Raw genomic sequence first — 24133 nt, 5'->3', positions numbered from 1 at the left:
ATGTGCCAAACGCGGAACGGAACTCATTTAAACCGCGCGCGCCTCACGGACTGTTTATCAGCTCGGCTCAAAGTCAAGTCCAAACGGCGGAGGAGCTGAACACGCAGCGCCGGATGAAGCCCAATGAAACCTCTATTGCAGGTATGATAATGAATGTTGATGTATGTGGGATGATATAGGTAGAAAGGTTATTTTTATTTTATTTATTTTTTTGAATCCAGACTCATCACCCAAGGTTAATTTGCCATCTAGCAGCACAGTAGGTGGCGATAATGCTCCTTAGGAGTTAATCGCCGCCATTAAACAGGAAGAAGACGAAGAAGTCCAAACAAACGGAAGCGCAGCGCGAGCTCACGAGCTGACGCGTTTACTCTTCAGAACTCCTGACCTGATATTTAGATACACTATTCAATAGATGTATTTGTTTGACAGAAAAGCTATGCGCAAACAGGAATATATGTCATTTTTCAAAAGTAAAAAAAAAGCAGCCCAGAAAAAAGGGCTCTCCAGGAATGGAAAGGTCAGGTGCCCTTTTGATGTCTATGTGTGCACGTGCCTGGCTGGTTTTGTGCTGTGTGGTTTAGGCTAAGCTGATATAATAAAATCATGTAAAATTACATCTATTTATGTAATTATGTTTGAGTTATTGTTCAAAAAGGGGGGCAGCGCAATGATCAGGTGTCTTCATGTTTTCTGCTTTGGATACTAGAAAGCAATGATGCACTTGTGCAACAACATTTGTAAAAAATATTCAGCATATGCCGTCTGTGATATTGTAAAATAAATAAATAATTGATTTACAAAACAAACAGTTAAGCATGAGGGATCAGTGTTTAATAATGAAAGGTTAATTTCAATATGGTAAGATAAAAACAGAAATGTTTCTGTATGCTATTAGAGAATCACTGTATTAAATTAATACAGAGCAACAACATTGCAAACAATACAATAACAATTTATGTTATGCGTGTTTGATCATCGTTTTTTGGGAATATTTTCATACACGGCATCCGTCTTTGATTTCTGCAAGAAAAAATATACTCAATCATGAACATTGCTGATACAATTATCAAAAGACCAACTGAGGTTTCACTGTTTTGAAAAACTGATGCTAACAAGGAGCAGGAAGAGGAAATGACATCAATCATGATTCAGTTATGCAGGTTTGTCAAGACAGCCTGTGCTGAGAATAACTCTTTCACACAAAAGACACTTGTTGCAGAACATCTACAAAGAAAGCAATGTTTGCTAAAGTTGCATCAGATAATGATAAACCGCAGAGACGCTGCAGCTCGAGGACAGTTAATAACTCGGTGTCCTACTTTCTGTCCAAAGACAATGGTGTAAAAGCTGATTTTCTATGAGTTAGGCTATTTAAAAATAGCAAACCCCATTACATATGATTTTAAACTAAATATAATTTAGGCCACAGATTACATATTGAGCAAAAAAAAAAAAAAAATGTGGCCCCACTTTATATTAAGTGGCTTTAAGTACTATATGTACTTACATTGAAATTAATAATTTGATACAATTTACTTATTGTGTACATACATACACGTTTTTACATTGTACTTATATTTTAAAATTCCAGCATTTAATTACAGCTATAATTAATTTATGTGATTACATTTGTAATTACACAGTTGACCCTCCTCTCACACCTTAACCTACCCTTAAACTGACCCATACCACCACACCTGTCCCCGTATCACACCTCAATAGCAGCAAAAGTGTTTTACAATACAACAGGACCACAATAATACATTGTACTTATTGTTCAATGTAAGTACATAGTACTTAAAGCCACTTAATATAAAGTGGGACCAAAAAGGTTTACTAATAAACCAAAAAAAAATGTTTTAAGGTAATGAGTTAAAACACAAACGTCTGTTCACTGGCCGTCTGATGCTGCAAACTTCAATCATCAAACTTCAATCACACTAACTGACTGTGACGACTTCTTACCTTTTGTCGTGTTGTTGGTTTACACCAACATGTTGAATCAGTCCTGTCTTCCTCCTCGCTCTCGACTGCATTTACAGTTATGACAGGCATGTTAGGACAGTTTTTATCATTCTAAATGAATGTATCTCTTAAAAATATAAAGATGTGCACAGATTAATTGACTGCTCTCCTGACCTGTTTTTCTACATTTCTTGCAGATGCAGAAGATCACAATTATAACAACAATTATCAGAGATCCGGCAGAGATCAACACTATCAGAAACACTGACACTGGAGAAGGAGAGAGTGTGTCTGGAATGATGAAGAAATAAGTGAGCGCATCAGTGTGATCTACACCAGAAGACAGAGATCAGGTCAGTAAACACACACACACATATATGATGAGTGCTGTACCTGCACATGTGTGTCTGCAGAGTGTGTTGATGTCCAGATGTGTGGTCTGGTTGCTGATGGGATTGTTCAGCACACAGCTGTAGGTGTTTTTATCCTGATATTCCACCTCCAGAGGTAGAGAGAGACTGATGCTGAGATCACACACACTGATGCTGGACAATACACTCATTCCTGCGTACCAGGACAGAGTCGCATCACACACACTCAACACTGATGATGAACACACCAATGAACAATTTGATGATGATGAACAGTTTCTACTGATGAGAGGAACAGGCAGACGAGCTGAGAAACATGAGAGAATAAAGAGAGATATGGGTAAAATCTCATTTTCGCTGTAGTGTGTTGACAATAAGCGAGTCTTTCTGTGACTCACTGTAACTATAAAATGATTAAACATTTCAATTTGTAAATATTTTAAGAAATATCCAAGTTAAGTTCGTTCAATGTATGTTTCCCATAATATTTATTGCCCCAAAAAAATATTTCCACGTGTCCACCATGAAAGCAGTGAGCCTCTGAATGCGGCCGATTTGTAATCTTTAAAATACAGTGTTTCAGTTGTGAAGGACGAGACAAATGATCCACTCACCATAGACAGAAACACTGAATGATTTTATTGACAGTGTTGCTCCATATAGTCGATAAACTCCAGTGTGTTCAGTTGTGGTGTGTGTGATGGTCAGAGATCCAGTTTGGTCGTCCATCTTCAGTCTGTCTCTGAATCTCCCATCAGGAACATCATCATATACAGTCATGCTGTCCTCCAGTACATTGATTTGAGCAATTAAAGTGTTTTCATCTCCAAACCTCCACAGAATCAGATCATCATCCATCATTTCAGTGAGATCAGAGTTTAGAGAGACTGAATCTCCCTCCGTCACTGACACTGACTCACCAAACACACCTGAGGACATGAACAGGATCAGATTATTGTTTGTTCTGATGGTTTATAAACCAAAGGTCGGTTGCACCAGCTGGACGTACACCCCGTTATAAGACTAGACTGGACGTAAAATAGTCCCGTTGCACCATCCAGGAGTAGACTAAATCTTACAGGGAAAAGTATAGGTTTAAAGTTATAACTTGTTCAGAAAGGATGTCTGTGATGTTCATGGTTAATTTGTGCAGGATAAGTGAGATGGTGCGCGACTGCACACTGCCGACAGATGTAACGTAACAACATTTCCGTGGGAGACCGGGGATGGTTGTAACACTTTTTTGCTTTAGCGCCTATAACTCGCTGAAGTTTTTAGCTGGACTTCTCAAACGTTTATACAAAGGACCCACATTTGTTCACTACAAATGGAGTTTATGTCAAATACATGGTGCACTCTCAGAAAAAAAGGTACAAAAGCTGTCACTGGGGCGGTACCTTTTCAAAAAGGTACACTTTTGTACCTAAAGGGTGCATATTGGTACCTTCATGGCACATATTAAGAGTTCAGATGCAAAAGCCTCTAAATGCCATTTGAAATTTTCTTCTTTAATGATGATTTTTATCAAACTTGTATATTTAAGTTCAGTAATTTCACTTAAATAACAATTAATAGGTAATTATCATTGCCATTTAAGTGAAATTACTGAACTTAAATATACAAGTTTGATAAAAAATCATCATTAAAGAAGAAAATTTCAAATGGCATTTAGAGGCTTTTGCATCTGAACTCTTCATATTTGTACAATTATGGTACTAATATGCACCCTTTAGGTACAAAAGTGTACCTTTTTGAAAAGGTACCGCCCCAGTGACAGCTTTTGTACCTTTTTTTCTGACAGTGTGTTCCTTTGCTAGAACAGGGTTGTAACCCATGCTGGGGCGACTTGTAACAATTAGACAAAAGAAGTAAAAAAATCGATGCCATACCATATGATATTGTTCAAAAACAGATTTATTTAAATAAAAGAACAATCTCTCTCTCTCTCTCTCTCTCTCTCTCTCTCTCTCTCTCTCTCTCTCTCAATAACAGACTATGTCTGTTTGGTTTATGTGTGTGTGTGTGTGCGTGTGTGTGTGTGTGTGTGTGTGTGTTTAAAAATGTCAACTAGAACAAATTTACTTAACATAACCTAATAATACTAGGCTACTACAATGTACCTAATTTAAAGGGATAGTTCACTTTGAAATTAATTTTTTGGTATGTTTTATCTTACCTCAAGGGCATCCAAGATGTAGGTGTCTTTGTTTCCACAGCAACAGTTTTTATATCGAGGTAAAAACGACATAAATACTGTTTGTTTTCTCACACAAACCGCTCGTTTCGTGTCTTAGCCCATCAATGTGTACTTACATTTACGAGTCATTAAATCATGTTTAATTTGGACTTCTCTGTGCATGCTCTTTGAGGTGGTGACCATAGACCTCCATTATATGACTGACCTAAAAATATAAAAATTGAAAATACCGTGGAAACAAAGACACCTGCATCTTGGATGCTCTTGAGGTAAGATAAAACATATCAAAAATTAATTTCAAAGTGAACTATCCCTTTAATAACATCTTTGTATGTACATCTTTAGGTCTGATAAGACATTTCTGTGTGTGTTAATTAATCTACAAGACAAACGTAAACTTAATTGCTCACTCAATAAACACCACTTCAATGTACCAGATTAAAGAACATCTTTGTACATTTTTTAAGTCTAAGAAAAAATAACATGTCAATGTGTGTGCGAGTGTGTGTGTCTATGTGTGTATATTCTTAATCAGTCACAGTTTTGACATGATGCTGTGACTGTGAAAACTGTAGTCATTCTGTAAAAACATTAAAATCAAGAAAATTCTTATTTATATTCTTAGTATGTAACGGAGATGGTTGTAACACAACTTTTTTAAAGTGTTACAACTCACCCCACACCTGTTAACCAATGTTTAGCTGTTCACATGTGGTTTTAAATTAGCAGGGGGGAAATGCATCACATATTGCCTAAGAAAATACTAATATATTATAATGATCATGATCTTCCTCAGAGGGACAGATTGTAAATAATATTTCATGTCTGTATGCCCATTCACAGCAAGCGATATTTAGCATAGGAATGATAACTGTGAAAAAAAAAAGAGCACTTTGATATTCGTGGCTTCCTTACTTTTTATAAGAATTCCTGACTTTAAATAAATAACCATTTACATGTTTTGTACGTCAGCATTGTAAGAATGTACGAGTTCAGATATAAAAACCTTTATGCATTGGAATCAGATGCTCTGGCTTCACTTGTTATAATGGCATGAGCATTTCAGTTCTTTATTAATAGCAAAGTTGAATTATCTACGCTGGATCTAGTTACTCATGGCCGTAGTTTTAGTGTGCAACAAAGGCGGTGAAGCTGAGCCAGCTTAGATCATGGTGCAATGGCTCCTGATGTTTGAAACTATTAATTTATTTGCTTTTTGACCAATAATAGCCTATAGTTTACTTCTGTTGTTAATCCTTATTACTACAAACGTATTTAAAATATTTTTTAGAGATAGCTATTTGTGCTTTATATGTTCAGTAACAATACTTGAAATTAATATTGAACACAGAAAAAGTTTTGAAAAGCGCTTTCTGAGCCCCTGAGCTAATTCAGTATGGTAATTATTATTCTACTTTTAACAGTTTAATACATTTGTAAGGCCTGTAAATCACAATTTTTTTTAAAAAAAGACAACGGCGAATGTATGGTGTACGCTGTTCTGAAATATCAAGCCATAAAAATGCTTTTATAACTTACCGGTCAGACGGCACCAGCAGAAACAGAACAAAATAAACATGTGAAACATTTTCTTCACCCGTTCAGTGTCTGATGTAGGCCTAATAAAATGTTCTGCTGAAAACACATGTGTGAATCCTCCCACAACGAGTCTGACCCTCCTAGTTCAAACAACCTGAACATGTTAAACAGTCTCGCGTTGAAAAAAATTTAAAAAGTCTAAAATATATTGAGCTGTTTTAACTGAAAGCTTGCACTAGCATATCTTAAAATATTGTTTTGTCTTAAGACACACGCTAATGTTTTTTTTTTTATAAGACATATTTATAAATGCTAAATATCCTAATTAAACTAAGGTCTAATCCTGGCTTAATCTAAACCCTGTCTGTGAAACCAGGCCTACTTTTTTAACAGTGGAAAAAATTTAATTAAAAAAATTTAATTAAAATCTCTTTTTTTCTCATTTAACATTAGTAATATATATTATAATATATGTAAATATATTATGTTAATAATGTATGTAAATATCTTAAATAGACTACAGAAAAGGGGAACGTTGTGTGAATCTCCTTGGATTAAGAATTTATAGTTCAATTGATTAATCAATTATTGCGTATGTGAAAAAAAAAACAGTTATAACCTGATGATCTCATTGTGGTCTGACTCTTGCAGCTCATCTATTGAGTCAAACTGAAACCTGCTGCGGTCGGCTCTCTTCTGATCTGTTGGTTGGACAAACATTGTTTGCACGACAGAGGTCATTTGTTTCATCTGTGTGTTCAGTTAGAAAGAGCTTCTTCCTGTCCTGCTGAACCTCACTGACTTCCTCTAGATAAACAGAGTAATAACGAATCAATCCATCAAAACTAAAAGCAGTGAAAGAAGAGAAACAGTTCAGCATTCTTCATTGGGCCAATATGAATTCTTACCCATCATGCATTTATAAACTACAGATTAGCAGATATAGTATAAGGTTCCTCTTCGTTTGCTGTTTAGTGTCTGCAAGACATGTCTATGGTATGGAAGCTTGTTTTCACCACAGAGTGAGAAATAAAAAAGGTAATGGCGACTTTGAATCTCACTATTCAGACTTTTCATATCAGAATTTATATATAAAGTCGGAATTGCAGGTTATAAAGTTAGAAATACGTGATATAAAGTTTCAATTGAGTGTTATTAATTTAGAATTATGAGATAACTTGCAATTGCGAGGAGAAATTGATACTTGGAATTCGTACTTTTTTTTCTCAGAATTGCATTATTTCTCGCAATTCTTCTGATTTTATATTAGTCTACGCAATTGGGAGATATAAAGTCAGAATTGCATGATATAAAGTCGCAATTGCGTGTTATAAAGTCAGAATTGTCTGCCTATATTTCTCCTCGCAATTGCAAGTTATCTCATAATTCGAAATTAATAACACACAATTGCGACTTTATATCACGTAATTCTATAACCTGCAATTGCGACTTTATATAAATTTTGTGATAAAAAATAGTGAGATTCAAAGTCGCCATTACCTTTTTATTTCTCACTCTGTGGCGAAAACAAGACTATTTTGAGGTAAAAAGTATTTCCCATACAATTTGACTTTATAACGTGCAATTGTGAGAAAAGATAAGTGAGTCTAAAAAAAAATCTAACACCCAGTAATGTGTAATTTCTTTGCATCTCCTTTCGAATGCAACATTCAATTTACTGGACAAAAAATTATACCCTGAGAAAAGTGGATTTTTAGGGGTATGTCTCCATAGACCTCCATTCATTCTCCAGTCGGCCTGTGAGCGCCCTCATGTGGACCACGAATGGAACTGCAACAGTCCATACACCGGCCGGAAGTGAGTGGGAGTTTTCTCACGAGTTCTGCCCACAGTACTTCCATGAGTTCTCCCCATAATATCGAAACGACTAACATCTAAACTGTCAATATATACGGTGGAAATGGTTGCTATTATAATAGGATTAACATGGGTAGAGGAGGTAAGACCAGACAGAATAGTGATATGCTCTGATTCTGCTTCTGTATTGACATCACTAGTTACTCATTGTACGGCCAGAGAAGATTTGATGAGTGAAATATTATCATTATTATGGCGAATACAAAGAAAAGGGGTAGAAATTGGGTTCTGTTGGGTACCAGCGCATGTAGGAGTAGCTGGTAATGAATTTGCTGATGAATTAGCAAAAAATGCTTTAAAAAGGGAAGAAATAGATTTTAATATTCCATAAAAGTGAAGTTAAAACTATTATTAAGGAAAATATTATCAAAGAGTGGCAGGAAAACTGGAATACAGATAATAAAGGGCGGTATTTATATAATATTAAAAAAATGGTATAATCTAAGAAAAGTATAAATGGTAGAAATAGAAAAGAAGAAGTAATATTGACTAGGATGAGACTTGGTCACTCAAGATTGAATGCAACACTCTTTATAATTGGAGCTCATGAGATGGTTTATGTGAGAATTGTGGGGAGAAAGAAACAGTGGAGCATGTGTTATATGATTGTAAAAGGTATGAAGAGGAAAGAAAGGATTTGATAACCTATTTAAATGGAAGAGGGAAAGTTAATAAGGATTTGGCATATTTGTTGGGTTATGAGTTTAATAAAGATAGAGTAGGATATAGAATACTAATAGAATATATATATAGTACTGGATTAAGTGAAAGGATTTAAATATAGGATAAGGATGCTCTGATCTATTCCAGATTTTATAGTCCTGTCTGTAGGAGCTGAACTCGCAGCGACAGGTGGGCTATGGGAAATGGAATGAGATGAAGCATCAAATGATTAAATAAGGATGGATATTTGAGGAAGAAGTAAAGAAATAATAAAATAAGGAAAATCTGATCATAAGAAATCGTGACTGCATAACAGCAAAGGTAGGTGGCGATATGCACTAAGATTGCAATGCGCCAAAAAACGAAAGAAGAAGAAGAGTTCTCCCCGTATTAGGCACTCTGCCGTTACATTGTTCTATTTTAGGAAACACGGCGAAAATGAGGCATTTCTTTGGTTGCCTCTTATTGCTCTGGTGTTTACTCGACCACGGTAAGACATTTAGCCTTATTATCTCTCTTCCGGTCAACGATGAAACCGAAAGTGACTTTTAGCTATATGAATACAATACTATACTGAGCGTATACAGAAAAACTGTTTTATTTCGCTGTCCGTCTTTTTGCTCGACCATGGCAAGACATGATTTGTTAAAATCTCACTTACTGCCAGCGATAAAAATAAATAAATTTTAAAAACAAAACAAAGTAGGCCTATAGCCTTCGGAGACATGTGACCTTTGCGGCTTGAAACAAAGGCCCGGATAGTTTGGTGAAGCGTAACTAAAAGGCTAAAAAAAAGAAAGAAAGAAAGAAAGTCGTGTCGAAAAATATTAAAGTCCGTGTTAATGTTCAAGACATGTGATTTGATACACCTAAGCATCTTGTAGTAGCGAGTAAATGTTGCCTAAATCAGGGATGTGATTTTTCCGGATTAATCCGGAATTCCGGATTTTCCGACCTGAAAATGTGACCTACGTGAATCATGCAGATCTGTAAAAAAAAAAAAAAAAGAGGGGGGCGGGTGTCGGCAGCCGGAGTGAAAAGGAGAGAATATGAGGTCATAACCCATAACTGGCTGACGTGCGTACAGAAAGTTCCTTTCAAAGTATCAACAAGGACGTATTTGCGTTCAGCCAGAGAATGTCTGATTGGTTCAGCTTGTTCACCTGCTCAATGTCGTATCTCAGTCGCTCTCGCGCTGGTAGCGTTGTCAGTTGACAAGAACATCATCACAGTTAGGTCACCAGGGCTGGGCGATATATCAATATATTTCAAATTTGCGCTATGATCCTTGCTCCAAGCAAGCTGCTGACTGCTTTTGTAGAAATATGTATATCGTGCATTCTGTCAGTTGCAGTCCTGACAGCTCCGTCTCAACAGCATTAGTGTACAACGCGACAAATACTCGCAATATTAACGCAGAGGAACGGCTATCTGTTCAGCGAGTTCACAAAAGTTAATTTGCATGTTGCTGGTTGCTGGACTAAGTTATCTTTCGAGTATTATTTCGCTAATACTCTCAAATACACACAAGGTTTACATAAGAACATTTGGTTATGTCTAAACTCAATGCAAACTGAGAAAATTGAGAGAAATCTGCTTGTCAAATGCTCCGTGTATATTAGACGTGTCGCGTACAGGTCTTAAAGTGACAGTAGCCCTAATAATAAAAATGCAGCCGCTTGTTCTTAAAGGGATAGTTGACCCCAAAATAAAAATTCTGTCATTATTTATTCACTGTAATGTTGTTCCAAACCTGTATTAATTTATTTCTTGTGCTGAACAAAAAAGAAGATATTTTGAAGAATGTGGGTAACCAGACAGTTGCTGGTCCCCATTGACTTCCATAGGGAAAAATTTACTATGGAAATCACTGGGGTACATCAACTGTTTGTTTACCCACATTCTTCCAAATAACTTAAACAGAAGAAAGAAACTTATTCAGGTTTAAAACAACTTGAGAGAGTAAATGATGACAATTAAAATTTTTGGGAGAACTATCTATTTAATGTTAATTAAACAACAAAACACAGAGGAAATCACTCACTGCTCTTGACTGAGAACTTTAATAGTAGCTTTGATAATAATCAATGTATAATTTATACAGTGAAGACTATATTTGACTTTGATTGAACATTTGCTCTCACTTTGCGGAAAAAATATTGGGATATATATCGATCCGGGGGGGGGGGGGGGGGGGGGGTTTGTTGTGGGGCTCGTATATTTTCCTGCTTTTTTGTCCTTAGCCAATCACATGCCTGCTAAATGCAGTGTTGTGCCTGAACGCGTTCAATGAACGATAGTTCATGAACTCGTTCATATTTTGGGCGAACGTGAACTGAACGTTCTGTACTGCCTGATGAACGTTACTGTGAACTAGTTCATTCTGGTGTCTGTGAACGCGCTCTCTCAGTTTACAATAGGGTGCCAGATTTCTATAGAACCTTCCAGGCTTGTGTGAACTGAACTTTGAACTAGTTTATGTAGCCAGTGGACTTTCCCAACACTGCCTAAATGGATCAAATGTGTTTTCATGTGTCGCGAGACGTTTTTAGACGAGAGCTGCTAAATGCATAACAAAATGTAAATAAAAACATGTAAATAAAACACCCCCCCATAAACATCTTAAGATTATGCTTTTGTTTCCTTTATATACATGAACCGGCATGGTACACATTTAGGACAACTGAGGGACTTGGGTGTACATTTTTAAACATTTTATTTTGTTTAGAGATCTTTTTTATTTAGTACTGTTCTTCATAACCTAAGCTATACTTTTCATTTCTTTTTCAGATTTTCTCTGTGTTGTTTCAAATGGAGTGTCGGTGTCAGTGATGGAGGGAGATTCAGTCACCCTAAACACTGGGGTTGAAATAAAACAACAAGAAGATATAAAATGGTATTTTAATGACATTTGCATTGCTCAGAATAAGAGTAAGATCTGTACGGATGATCAGTGTAAAGAGAGATTCAGAGACAGACTGAAGCTGGATCATCAGACTGGATCTCTGACCATCACACACACCACAAACACACACTCTGGAGTTTATCAACTACTGATCATCAGCAGCAGCTTTAAAAAGGTCTTCATTGTATCTGTTCATGGTGAGTCTGCAAATGACTGGTACGTCACGTCGATGTCAATACAGTGGATGAACAACGAGCTGTATTTAGAGCTTGATTAAATAAATTATTCGTTTATAATGAGAGGACGTCATAAGCTATGAAACTTGCGAGTTTTAATGGTCCAAAGACCTCTTATATACAAAAGATCAAGGCAAATTTGGTTTCTCATGTCATGACCCCTTTAAATTTATAATTTTCTGAAGAACACCTTCTGTAGAACTTCTCATTTCAATATATTCAAATTTATATTTATTTTAATTTAGCACATTTCAGTTCAGCCTTATTTTACTTGGAGTGTTATGTTTGTTTTTAATCCCAGTATCCATTTAATAAAAATATCGGTTATCATGTATGGTCAAACCTAAATATCGGTATTGGTAAAATCCATTATTGGTCGACCTCTAGTTTGTATACATGTTATATTATGATTCAAGACATACACAGTGCGTCTGGAAAATATTCACTGCTCTTCACCTTTTCCACATTTTATTTTAATCTTATTCCAAAATTGGTTAAATAAATTTTCCTCAAAATTCTACAAACAATATCCCATAATGACAATGTGAAAGACATTTGTTTGAAATATTTGCAAATGTATTTTATACTGTGTAAAAAACAATGGTTCATAAGTATTCACAGCCTTTGCTCAATACTTTGTTAAAGCTCATTTGGCACCAATTACAGCCTCAAGTCTTTTTGAGTATGATGCTATAAGCTTGGCACATCTATTTTTGGGCAGTTTCTCCCATTCTTCTTCTCAAGCTCCATTAGGTTGGATGGGAGCGTTGGTGCACAGCTGTGTGCTTAGGGTCGTTGTCTCGTTGGAAGAACCGTCGCCCCATTCTGAAGTCCAGATGAGCGGTCTGTTGCAGGTTTTCATCAAGGATGTGACATGCACTGCTGTGGACTTACATGTCCAATCAACTGAATTTACCATAGGTGTACTCCAATCAAGTTAAACATATCAAGGACTACGTTTACATGCAGCCAATTTTTCGGGTTAAGGTCACTTTTCGGGTTTCTGAAACATTAGGGATAACCCGTTTACATGCGTGAGCAGAGAGAGTTTCTCCTGTATAGGCTACATGGAATTGCAATATCCCGATGTAAACGGCGACGCGCGGTTAGCGTCTGGACGTACGGACAACCTTAAAGGGTTAGTTCACCCAAAAATGAAAATTCTGTCAGTATTTACTCACCCTCATGTTGTTTCAACCCCGTAAGACCTTCGTTCATCTTCGGAACACAAATTAAGATATTTAAGATATTAAGATCGCTCCTGCATACAGTCCATAGGCTTCTTGAGGTACTGGCTCTTGCTGTCCCCGAAAAGTCATTAAAGACATCGTTAAAATAGTCCAAGTGACTACAGGGGCTCAATCTTAACTTTATCAAATGACGAGAACACTTTTGTGCGCAAAAAAACAACAAAAATAACGACTTTATTTCAACTATTCACTTCCTTCTCCATGAGCCTGTAAGTCAGTTAACGTAGTGTGATTGCGTAGAGCTACGTCACACGTAGGCTCACTATTGGCCGACGCTGGTCATGTGTGTGTGATGCGTGTGACGTACAATAACAGAAGCTTACGCTATTAAACTAGTAACCTGACTCGCGCAGAGGGAGAAATAAACGAATAGTTGAAATAAAGTCGTTATTTTTGTTGTTTTTTTGCGCACAAAAGTGTTCTCGTCATTTGATAAAGTTAAGATTGAGCCCCTGTAGTCACTTGGACTATTTTAACGATGTCTTTAATGACTTTTCGAGGACAGCAAGAGCCAGTCCCTCAAGAAGCCTATGGACTGTATGCAGGAGCGATCTTAATATCTTAAATATCTTAATTTGTGTTCTGAAGATGAACGAAGGTCTTACGGGGTTGGAACAACATGAGGGTGAGTAAATACTGACAGAATTTTCATTTTTGGGTGAACTAACCCTTTAAGACGCAAAATGCGTCATTTCCGATTCTTCTTCCTGTATCCAAAGACAACAACAACAACAGCAGCAGTATGCGGATAATAGATAGTTCGGGGCAGATAGCGATCGTCTTTGTTTGCGCTTAGATGCTGGTAACGTTACTGAGCTCGTTCCAAAAGTATGCTGTGCTGTGTTTCGCCATGTTTACTTCCGGTATACTGCACGCGGATTTTTGTATGCGCCGAGAAGTTTCTCTACTCAAAAGACCAAGATTCCTTGCGAATAGAACATGCGCAGAACACAGATCATATGCCGGATATGCCGATACGCGTTTACATGACCAAAAATTCAGGTTAGAAAGGGGGTACCCCAGGTATAATATCCCGGTTTTTAGAATCCGGGATATGAGCATTTTTCGGGGTTTTGCCGCGGGGTTTACATGGACGTTCGCGACCGGGTTATTGCTAATATCCCGGTTTTGAACGGGTTATTGGCTGCATGTAAACGCAGTGAAGGATGATCAATGGAAACAGGATGCACATGAGCTCAATTTTGAGTTTTTGGGCAAAGGCTGTAAATATAAATGTATGATTTTCTTTTTCCTTTTTTTCTTTTTAATAAATTTGTAAAGATTTCAAACAAACTTCTTTCACGTTTTCTGTTTGAAGAACTTTGAAGAAAAGAATTAATTGAATACATTTTGGAATAAGCCTGTAACATAACAAAATGAGGAAGAAGTAAAGCGCTGTGAATACTTCCCATGTGCACTGTATTTCTGTACCCACAATCATAAAAACAAAACATAATTCACCGCATTTTCCTGTTGTATTATTTTGTTTGGCTTACAATTAAGTATTGTTCATTTCTTTTTCAGGTTCGTCTGGTGTTGATACAGTCAGAGTGTTAGTGTCAGTGATGGAGGGAGATTCGGTCACTCTACACACTGGTGTTCAAACAAACCAGCAAGACAGAATTAGATGGTACTATAATGACATTCGCATCGCTCAAATAAATAGAGACCAGAGTAAGATCTGTACAGATGTTCAGTGTAATGAAGGCACTGAGAGATTCAGAGACAGACTGAAGCTGGATCATCAGACTGGATCTCTGACCATCATGAACATCACAAACACACACTCTGGAGAATATCAACTGCAGATCAGCAGCGACAGTGACAACACCTTCAATGTTATTTTATATGGTGAGTCATTATGTTTAAAAGCAAATTATATACATCAACGTGTTTTGGGATATTTTTGCTGACGTTCAGAGTTGTTTAGATTTAAATATAAATGTACTATGTGCAGATTGCAAAGATATCCCATGAAGTATAATTTCATTAAAATAGTACTACATCAGTATTGTATAGTTTTATTATTTCTATCTAAATTATAATGTCTTGATGCCATTTTAATTTGTTATTTTAAAAAGGCACTGCGAGATGACACGCCATCAGTCATGTGTGGACATTATTGGAGGAAATCCCTATTGTAATACAAGCTTCACTGACTTAATCATCATCATCTTGCTTCTTCTGACTCTGATCTGTACTCGTAGTTTTTGCATTGCATACTTTTTTATTCTTAAAGGGTTAGTTTACCCAAAAATGAAAATTCTGTCAGTATTTACTCACCCTCACCCTTTACAAACCTCTATGTGTTTATTTGTTCTGCTGAACACAAAGGAAGATATTAGGAAGAATGTTTTAATCAAACAGATTTCATTCCCCATTGACTGCTATAGTATATATGTTTCCTACTACAGTCAATGGGGAATGAAATCTGTTTGATTAAAACATTCTTCCAAATATCTTCCTTTGTGTTCAGCAGAACAAATAAACACATAGAGGTTTGTAAAGGGTGAGGGTGAGTAAATACTGACAGAATTTTCATTTTTGGGTGAACTAACCCTTTAATGAGTTTTTGGTTACCATGCCCCACCTCTTATGTCTATAAAGCACCAAATGTGTATTTTCTGACTGAAAGTGTTTTGTCGCTTTCATGTCCACAGTTCTCTCATGTTGTGTGTCTTTTCCCCAAAAAAAAGATCCTGCAATCATCTGTTGGTTTGTGTTTCAGGTGTTTCTGCTGCTGAACGAGATACAATTAAGAGAAAGACAGTGAAGGAAAGAGAATCTGTCATTTTATACACTGGTGTAATAAGAAATCTGAATGATTCAGTTAGGTGGTATTTTAATGAGATTCTCATCGCTGAAATCAGTGATGAACCCAGAAAAAACTGTACAGATGTTCAGTGTGAAGAGAGATTCAGAGACAGACTGAAGCTGTATCATCAGACTGGATCTCTGATCATCACACACACCAGAACTGAAGACTCTGGAGAATATAAACTACAGATCAACAACAGCAGATTCAGCATCTTTAAGAGCTTCAGTGTTTTTGTCACTGGTGAGTCTAATTTATCTCTACAGCATATATTCAACATATTAATTACTTTATAATTAAAGGAACACGCCACCGTTTTTTGAACAGTGGACGTGAGAGTGGGGCATATATCTGTGATATCTCTGCAATATCCACAGTCAATATCGGCCTAGGAAATTGCCTAGTCATAATCTGCATTGCTATTTGTACTCGTTGTAAATATGCAGGCCTTAAGAAGTAATTCGCTTCTGTTTTTATCACTTTTACTCAAAAAATGCTATCCGGCAACAAAGGATTCCATTCATTATGCTAAGCTAAGCTAGCGGTGGCGCTGCCAGACTAAGACAATGCATGCACTGGGACAAAAATGCGTTTGCCCATAGATTTGCGGTCCTGGAACCTAATTTATTTGGGGCGCCCGGTCATCGCCCAAGCGTCTCTCGTCGACACTTAATAACCTTTATACTCTAGCTTCTGCATCTCCTGAGTTGCCTAAACTCTAACTTACTTCCCTCAACGGATCTGCTGCGCAGCAGTAATATCAGACAGACTCCAGCAAATGTCCTTTAAATGCTTTTAAAGGAGAACTCTGGTCAATTTTAACATTGAGCAAAATTTTTTGTTCATTTGGAGTGCTGTCAGTACAGACATACATGACAAAAATCGGTGTTGCCAACATGTTATCCTCTTTTTAAAATTCGCAAACTGTTGACTTCAATGGGGCATGTTCTAAACCTGCTTTTAGCCTCTTAACATCCTTGATTTGTCATAAGTACTTCCTGTTTTCAGTCGATTATCGAGTTCACGTGTAATTGCTTAGTTATCAATTTGAACTTGACAATCGACTACTGTGGACTTCGACCGAAAACAGGAAGTAAATAGCTGGCTGAATTAACATAATTTTTATTCATATCTTTCACATCTACTGGTCACTCTTAATAACACCACTCACACACTCGTAATGACAAATCAAGGATGTTAAGAGGCTAAAAGCAGGTTTAGAACTTGCCCCATTGAAGTCAACAGGGGACAACAAGTCAAAAAAGAGGATAACACGGTGTAGGACGCACCGATTTTTGTCATTTTTGTCTCTACTGACAGAAATGTACAAAAATGAGCTCAATGTTGAAATTGACCGGAGTTCTCCTTTAATTACAGCCAGGAGAGAATCTCCCTAGAAGAAGCAAGGCCGGTGGATCTCTGACAAATCCAATTGAGAATCCCACCAGTAAACACGAATACAACAGTTTTCATAGAATAGACATGACACATTACCACGAGTTTTCAAACCCAGTCATCTCAAAAATAAAATCATGACTAACATGTCACGCTCAATCATCACTTGTCAAAGCAAGTCCCCCCTTTCATTACTCTTTGTTAGTAACACCAGCAAAATATCATGTATCATCAAACACATTGTGAGGGGTTAATATTTTAATCAATCATTGCACAATATAACGGTTAGTCCAATTTCAAAGTTCCTTTAACCAAAGTTATATTAAGTCAAAAGTTCACGAGGTTCGATTTCGTTTGATGGCTACATCCTAGAGAAACGGGAAGTAAGATTGATTTAGATTTATAGTTAGAATCAGGAATGGAAGTTTTAGTCATCTTCAGACATAGAAGGAATGGAAGTGTCAACTTATCACAAGATGTTAGTCTAATTCATATCTTTATGGTTAGTTGACAATCTTTATCTATTAAAAAATCCACCACCTATCTAAATCAGCGGTTCTCAAACTGGGGGCCGTGGCCCCCTGGGGGGCCACTAGATGGCGCTAGGGGGGCCGCAAAGAAATTCTAGAATATGAAATTATTTAAAAAAATGATTTTACCTGTATGTAAGTTTCTATTGTCCTATGTGAAATCTGCATTGCATGATTTATTTTATATTGTAAAACTTGTGTAAAATTGTATGTCTTCTATATTGAAAAACTATTTCTTTAAGTAGAGTAGAATTTTTTTTTGTTTCTTGCTGAAAAAACAGATTGCTGTTCAAAATTGCAAACCAAACTTGAGCTACTGTCATTTACTACCTTAAAATGTAAGAAGTTTAATGCACTTTTTTACAATCAGCAAATTAATTTTTCATCTTTTACTATGAACATCACAAATGTTCAGTATTCAATACTTTTGTTGCACTTTTCAGACAATATTATTGTTAACTGTCAAAACCATTTTTTATAAAAAATTGTTATATTTAATGAAATGTACAATTTAACTAATTTTGTATATTCAAAGACATCAAGCTACAAACAGAACTGTTGTTCCAGCATTGTACAAATTCATTTGTTTTTGGTACAATCTAAAATTTGTAAGTACAATTGTACGTTTGAGGATGTTTTCGTTATGAGTTTTCTTTTGGGGGGCCACAAAATGATTTACCCTACACAAGGGGGCCTCCTCCTGAAAAAGTTTGAGAACCACTGATCTAAATGTAGGGGAGATGGTGAATAACCCCTGTTTCAAATAACGGCGGTGTGTTCCTTTAATGAAAACATGCACTGTAGTGTACTATTTACAAACCGTTTGATTGTCTGTTTTAAATCCGATTTAAATCCTGTGCCGCCCTCAGCCTCACGCGTCAAAGCAAACACTACAAGGCCTCTAGAGGCCGCTCTCGCACTGTATAATGACAACGGGTCCTTCTCAGCCACTCCTGCAATGGATGCAACCCAGAATCGGTATGGAGTTTTGTCGATAACAAAGTTTTTCACCAATCGGTTATCAGTGCCGATTCTTCCAAGTAGGGTTTCCTGCATCCTGCGGTGGACATCCAACCCCGCCCACATCCAAGTGTGATGTCAGAATCCAATCCCATGTCAAATAGGTTTTAGGTGGGTTTTAGTATGTAGGTTCTAGTTTAAAAGGGTTTTTAGCTGTTATGTTACAGTGATGGGTAAGTTTAGGGATCAGTGTTTGGTTTAGGCAATCAGTACTGTGATTGACATGACCTATGGACATGGGTGTGGCTTCTGACATCACACTTGGATGTGGGCAGCGAGATGCTTCTCGATTATTCGGCAAAACGTATCAATCCTTAGACCTCTAAAAGAGACTGAAAAATGGAAATTGAGTTTAATGTTGCATTATGAATTTTACATTTCTGAAGTCTATTATAAGAATAAGAACAACACATGATATCAGTCAGTTTTCCTGTGAACATTGTTTCCTGTTGAGCTCACTGATGCTGTTTTAGCTGATGTTGTTCTAAAACACCATTAATCAACCAGCTATTTATCAAATAAATCAATATCATACGTCATTCTACTGAAACGATGAGTCGATCTGCGTGTGTTCAGCTGTTCCAGATCCAGGTTTATCTTCAGCTGCTGTAGGAGGAATATGTGCTGCTGTTATTCTGCTCGTGGCTGCGGCTGCTGCTGGGATTTACTGTTTCAACTGGAAATCGAGGAAAAGGAAAGCAAGGCAAAAAGGCAAGCATTACATATAGCTGATTGTACAAAATGTAGTTAATTTAAAAGTTTTATTGTACAAAATGAATCTTGGAAAAAATGGAAAAGCATGTATTTTTATTCAAATTGACCAACGTAAGAGTTTGTTGTTGTTCAAACAGGAAACAGGACACCGCGAGATGATCATGATCAGGTGAGATACTGTCTCCAAAACACTGTGAATTTACTACAGATTCTGATCTGTGAGAACTGTAATGCCCTAATGACGTGATTTTGAACAAAATCAGACCAAAACAAAGTTCATTTCGGAGGTTCAAAGCAGCTCTCAAAGTAAACTTTCCAGCTTCTCCATGCCGATTACTTTATAAGTACGTAGTTATGGCTCAGCCTTCTTTACATTGGAAATATCCGCTTATATTTCTTCAGTTCAGTCCATTAAGCTCAGACGTTTGCAAAATACAACATGAACAGAGCTTTAAAATATAATTATAATCGGAAGAGACCCTGATACTGTTTTTTTTTTCATGTTTTATACTGTAAAGCTGCTGATTTAAAACTGTATATTTGTGCAAAGGTCTATATAAACACACTACACACATCCACATCACTATGATCACATCTTTCTTTCTGCTGTTTTCTCAACGCTGTCGAAAGGAACATATTCAAGTGTAACGAGTCATTTTTCAGAGGAAACATAAAGGCCTTATGTGGTTTATATCTGTGTGTGTGGGGTTTTATTCAGAATTTATCACATAGAAACACCAATAATGGAGCTTATCTTGAGCTGTTTTACTTCAGAATGAAGAATTATGTGTCTTTACATTCACAAACATCAAAGAGAAAAACACATTTTTTGTTTGTGTAACTGTATTATCAGTTTTGATAATTTGTTTAAACTTCTGTGAATCCATTTCTTTCTTTCAGGAGAATGATGTTACAGAAGCACTGCCCCTTAATCAGAGGACTCAGACTCCACTAATGGATGATGATAATGAGACTGAGACCCCACTGATGGATGATGATAATGAGACTGAGACTCCACAGTTGGATGATGGTAATGGGACGTCCCATAATGAGACTGAGACTCAACAGGTGGATGATGATAAAGAGATTGAGACTCAAGTTGATAATGAGCAGTCTTCTAGTGACACTTGAGACTAATGGGATTTCTCAGTAACATTATTTATTATTTTGCGCTCATGGAGAAATGGTGTCGCGAAACTAAAATATCAGTTGTCGGTACCAATAATGGTGACTTGAAGTTTCAAAGCAAAGCAAGCCATCACCAACAGAGCGTTTGAGGATTTGCAGTGTGTAACTGGTGGGAGTATTAGAGGCTGCTAAAGGATCCAGACAGAAACCGGATTATCACTCGTCCTTCACAGTATTGCGGTTCCTTCAATCATTAGCAGCAGAATATACACTGTAAGATCCAATAACACACTGATCTGTTTAATCAGATTCATATGTCATACTTGGTGTGCTCTTCACCGATCATATGCAGAAACGAGAACGGGAATATGTTAGTTACTGTGACCTTATTAAGCTGCTTGGTAACCTACAAACTGGTGTTTTAAAAACATTTACTGTCAAAACTAAGGCTTTCAGTTTTGGTTTGTTTGTTGGTGGTTTAAAGAAAGGTTAAAAGTCCAAATCCTGCACTCTAAAAAATGCTGGGTTGTTTTAACCCAATTTTGGGTAAAATATGGACAAACCCAACTATTGGGTTAAAATTATCATTTAAAAATGTAACCCAATGGCTGGGTTTGTCCATATTTTACCCAAAATTGGGTTAAAACAACCCAGCATTTTTTAGAGTGTGCAAGGATTGATCCATGAAATATAAGCTTTGTGTGCTTGATCAAACTCTGAATCTCAGGACACGAACCTGTAAAACTCCACTGAAAGACTCTGGATTGATGCTGCTACAAAAGCACAAATAATCCTAACTGTTACTGGCTGCTATGCTGCTGCTTAATGGAATTTTTAAGCGCATTTCATAAATGTGTGTGTACTGATAAAATGATATTCATTTTGTGTGATAAATTTCTTTTCAATGTTTAAATTATTTATTAAAATTAACTATTTAAATTATTTATTAAAATGTAAATAAATGCGATGAATGCTATTTAAACGTGTTTGTTGTGAAATGATTTGAGTTGATCAGAAGTAACTAAGCTAACAAGGAACCATTTGTAGATCATGAAGTGTGCAAATTTTAGTTTAACAAGGATTAGACTTTCACCTTTAACCTAACTAACTAGCTGTATAACTCGGTCCTTAACAATAACAACACACTAATAATCTACTAATTTTTTTAATTTTTTTCTAATCAAGCTTTTTAATTTTTGTTCTCATATTAGATGGTGAAGGCTGTTACAGAAATGGGCACTAGATGGCGCTCTTGTAAAGCATAGAGTCTACTCTAAAGAAAATTCAGATGTCAACTCTCATTAGAGCCTAAGTCCCGCCCCTCCGCTTCCGGCTCATGGGACCTTATTTCGGAAAAAAATGAATGGTAGTCAATGGCGAGAGACAAATTATCTTTTTATTCCGTCTGAACTGTGACCTCAATTACACATATGATGTTTTTCAATTTAAAAGATAATTCTGAAAGTCAAAAACGTCGCAGTTTGTCATACAACAGAAGAGTAACATTTAGTTTTATGTGAAAATCGCTCTATGAACTACATCTCCCGGGAAGAGAAACGAGATCCGCTGCGTAGGACGGCGTAACGTTACGATTATAACGTAAGACTGTAGAAACAATGACAGACAGCCTCAGTAAAGTTAGCTTCATTCATTGGGAGAAAATGTGCGCCTTTGGGGTTTGTAGTCTTTGTAATTACGTATTTTCACAGTCTTATACCTCAACGGTTTTACATCAAACTGCGACTTTCTTTACTTTAAAATGTATCTTTTAAATTGACAAACATCATATGTGTAATTCAGGGCACAATTCAAACGAGATCAAAATATGTGTTGTCTCTCAGTACCACTGGAATTAAAGACTTTATTACAAGCTTAATGTTTTGAATCAAGCTAAGGCAAGCAGATAGTTTTGAACACTGGCTGGTTATGTATTTTATTTTTTTATTTCTTTTGGATATAAAGTGGCATCTTTTTAAAACTTAATTTAAATATATAACAAATAATAATAATAAATCTAAAGAGAATTCTGAGTGAAGAAGTGGATTCACGCTCCTCAATAAACAGTCCAGAGGGTGGATGAGCGGTGGCCTCAGGCAAAGTTTTCTGGAACACAAAAGAAGATATTTTGAGAAATGTTTTTGTCAAAAAGGGTCAATGAAGCTCAGCTACTAAAATAGAGGCTATCTGTAAAGCGGTTTTGAAACTGTAAGTACATGTGAAAAGTTCTTTTTAGACAAACAAACATGACTTGACTTGACAATCATTTTAACTACATTCTTTGTAGAACCGTTTGCCCCATAGGCCAAATGGAGATGATCCAAACTGAACTGGCCCAGCCAGCAATGACATGTGGGGCCCAGATGGGTTAAGTCGGGGTTCTATGGTTACTGTGTGGGCATGGGCTTTGGCTGGGTGAAATCAGCGGGTCCCGTGTAGGTTTTGTAGTATGAGTCCCACATAGGAACCCCATATGAGCTAATTATATGGGCCCCATAAGGGACAGACATGGGCCAAGTGGGCATGGGTTTGAACTGAGAACACATATATGGGTCCTGCATATAATTTTTATGGGCCAAGTGGGCATGGGTTTGAACTGGGAACATATATATGGGTCCTGCATGGTACATTTATGGGCCAAGTGGGCATGGGTTTGAACTGGGAACACATATATGGGTCCTGCGTGGTACATTTATGGGCCAAGTGGGCATGGGTTTGAACTGGGAACACATATATGGGTCCTGCATATAATTTTTATGGGCTAAGTGGGCATGGGTTTGAACTGGGAACATATATATGGGTCCTGCATGGTACATTTATGGGCCAAGTGGGCATGGGTTTGAACTGGGAACACATATATGGGTCCTGCGTGGTACATTTATGGGCCAAGTGGGCATGGGTTTGAACTGGGAACACATATATGGGTCCTGCATATAAGTTTTATGGGCCAAGTGGGCATGGGTTTGAACTGGGAACACATATATGGGTCCTGCATGGTTCATTTCTGGGCCAAGTGGGCATGGGCTTGAACTGAGAACACATATATGGGTCCTGCATGGTTTATTTATGGGCCAAGTGGGCATGGGTTTGAACTGGGAACACATATATGGGTCCTGCGTGGTACATTTATGGGCCAAGTGGGCATGGGTTTGAACTGGGAACACATATATGGGTCCTGCATATAATTTTTATGGGCTAAGTGGGCATGGGTTTGAACTGGGAACATATATATGGGTCCTGCATGGTACATTTATGGGCCAAGTGGGCATGGGTTTGAACTGGGAACACATATATGGGTCCTGCATGGTACATTTATGGGCCAAGTGGGCATGGGTTTGAACTGGGAACACATATATGGGTCCTGCATATAATTTTTATGGGCCAAGTGGGCATGGGTTTGAACTGGGAACACATATATGGGTCCTGCATGGTACATTTATGGGCCAAGTGGGCATGGGCTTGAACTGGGAACACATATATGGGTCCTGCATGGTTTATTTATGGGCCAAGTAGTCATGGGTTTGAAC

At 37.1% G+C, this 24133-nt stretch overlaps 3 protein-coding genes across 9 annotated transcripts in view; 2 read left to right on the top strand and 1 right to left on the bottom strand.

The window, feature by feature from the left end:
• Window positions 1–24133, top strand: part of LOC120486553 (uncharacterized) — a 62907-nt gene that overhangs the window by 18241 nt on the left and 20533 nt on the right. The window lies entirely within an intron of this gene.
• LOC120487976 (uncharacterized) lies at window positions 64–21022 on the top strand. 6 transcript variants are annotated; one of them, XR_016146819.1, is made up of 9 exons: window positions 8954–9106; window positions 11407–11718; window positions 14532–14858; window positions 15736–16065; window positions 18617–18725; window positions 19344–19478; window positions 19619–19650; window positions 20382–20461; window positions 20495–20533. XR_016146819.1 is itself a non-coding variant. In XM_089120978.1 (8 exons), the coding sequence occupies exons 3-8, from the start codon at window positions 11448–11450 to the stop codon at window positions 20610–20612; spliced, it is 1326 nt and encodes a 441-aa protein (XP_088977104.1). In that variant the 5' UTR covers window positions 64–141; window positions 2166–2321; window positions 11407–11447; the 3' UTR covers window positions 20613–21022. The 6 variants fall into 6 exon arrangements, 5 of the variants coding, with proteins under 5 accessions (XP_088977104.1, XP_088977107.1, XP_088977099.1 ...); XM_089120978.1 differs by lacking the exons at window positions 8954–9106; window positions 18617–18725 and adding exons at window positions 64–141; window positions 2166–2321 and having other exon boundaries at window positions 20382–21022; XM_089120981.1 differs by lacking the exons at window positions 8954–9106; window positions 18617–18725 and adding exons at window positions 408–520; window positions 2166–2321 and having other exon boundaries at window positions 20382–21022.
• Window positions 2151–6175, bottom strand: LOC148995728 (uncharacterized). Its single transcript, XM_089132633.1, has 4 exons — window positions 6076–6175; window positions 2954–3268; window positions 2362–2646; window positions 2151–2158 (listed from the first exon to the last, which is right to left on the bottom strand). Exons 1-4 carry the CDS (start codon window positions 6122–6124, stop codon window positions 2151–2153), a joined length of 657 nt encoding a protein of 218 aa, XP_088988759.1. The 5' UTR covers window positions 6125–6175.

Source organism: Pimephales promelas, chromosome 2 (assembly GCF_988280905.1).
Source record: "Pimephales promelas chromosome 2, fPimPro1.hap1.1, whole genome shotgun sequence".
Taxonomy (NCBI): domain Eukaryota; kingdom Metazoa; phylum Chordata; class Actinopteri; order Cypriniformes; family Leuciscidae; genus Pimephales; species Pimephales promelas.
Note: the sequence above shows the minus strand (reverse complement) of the source record. Positions and strands in the feature narration are given on the sequence as shown.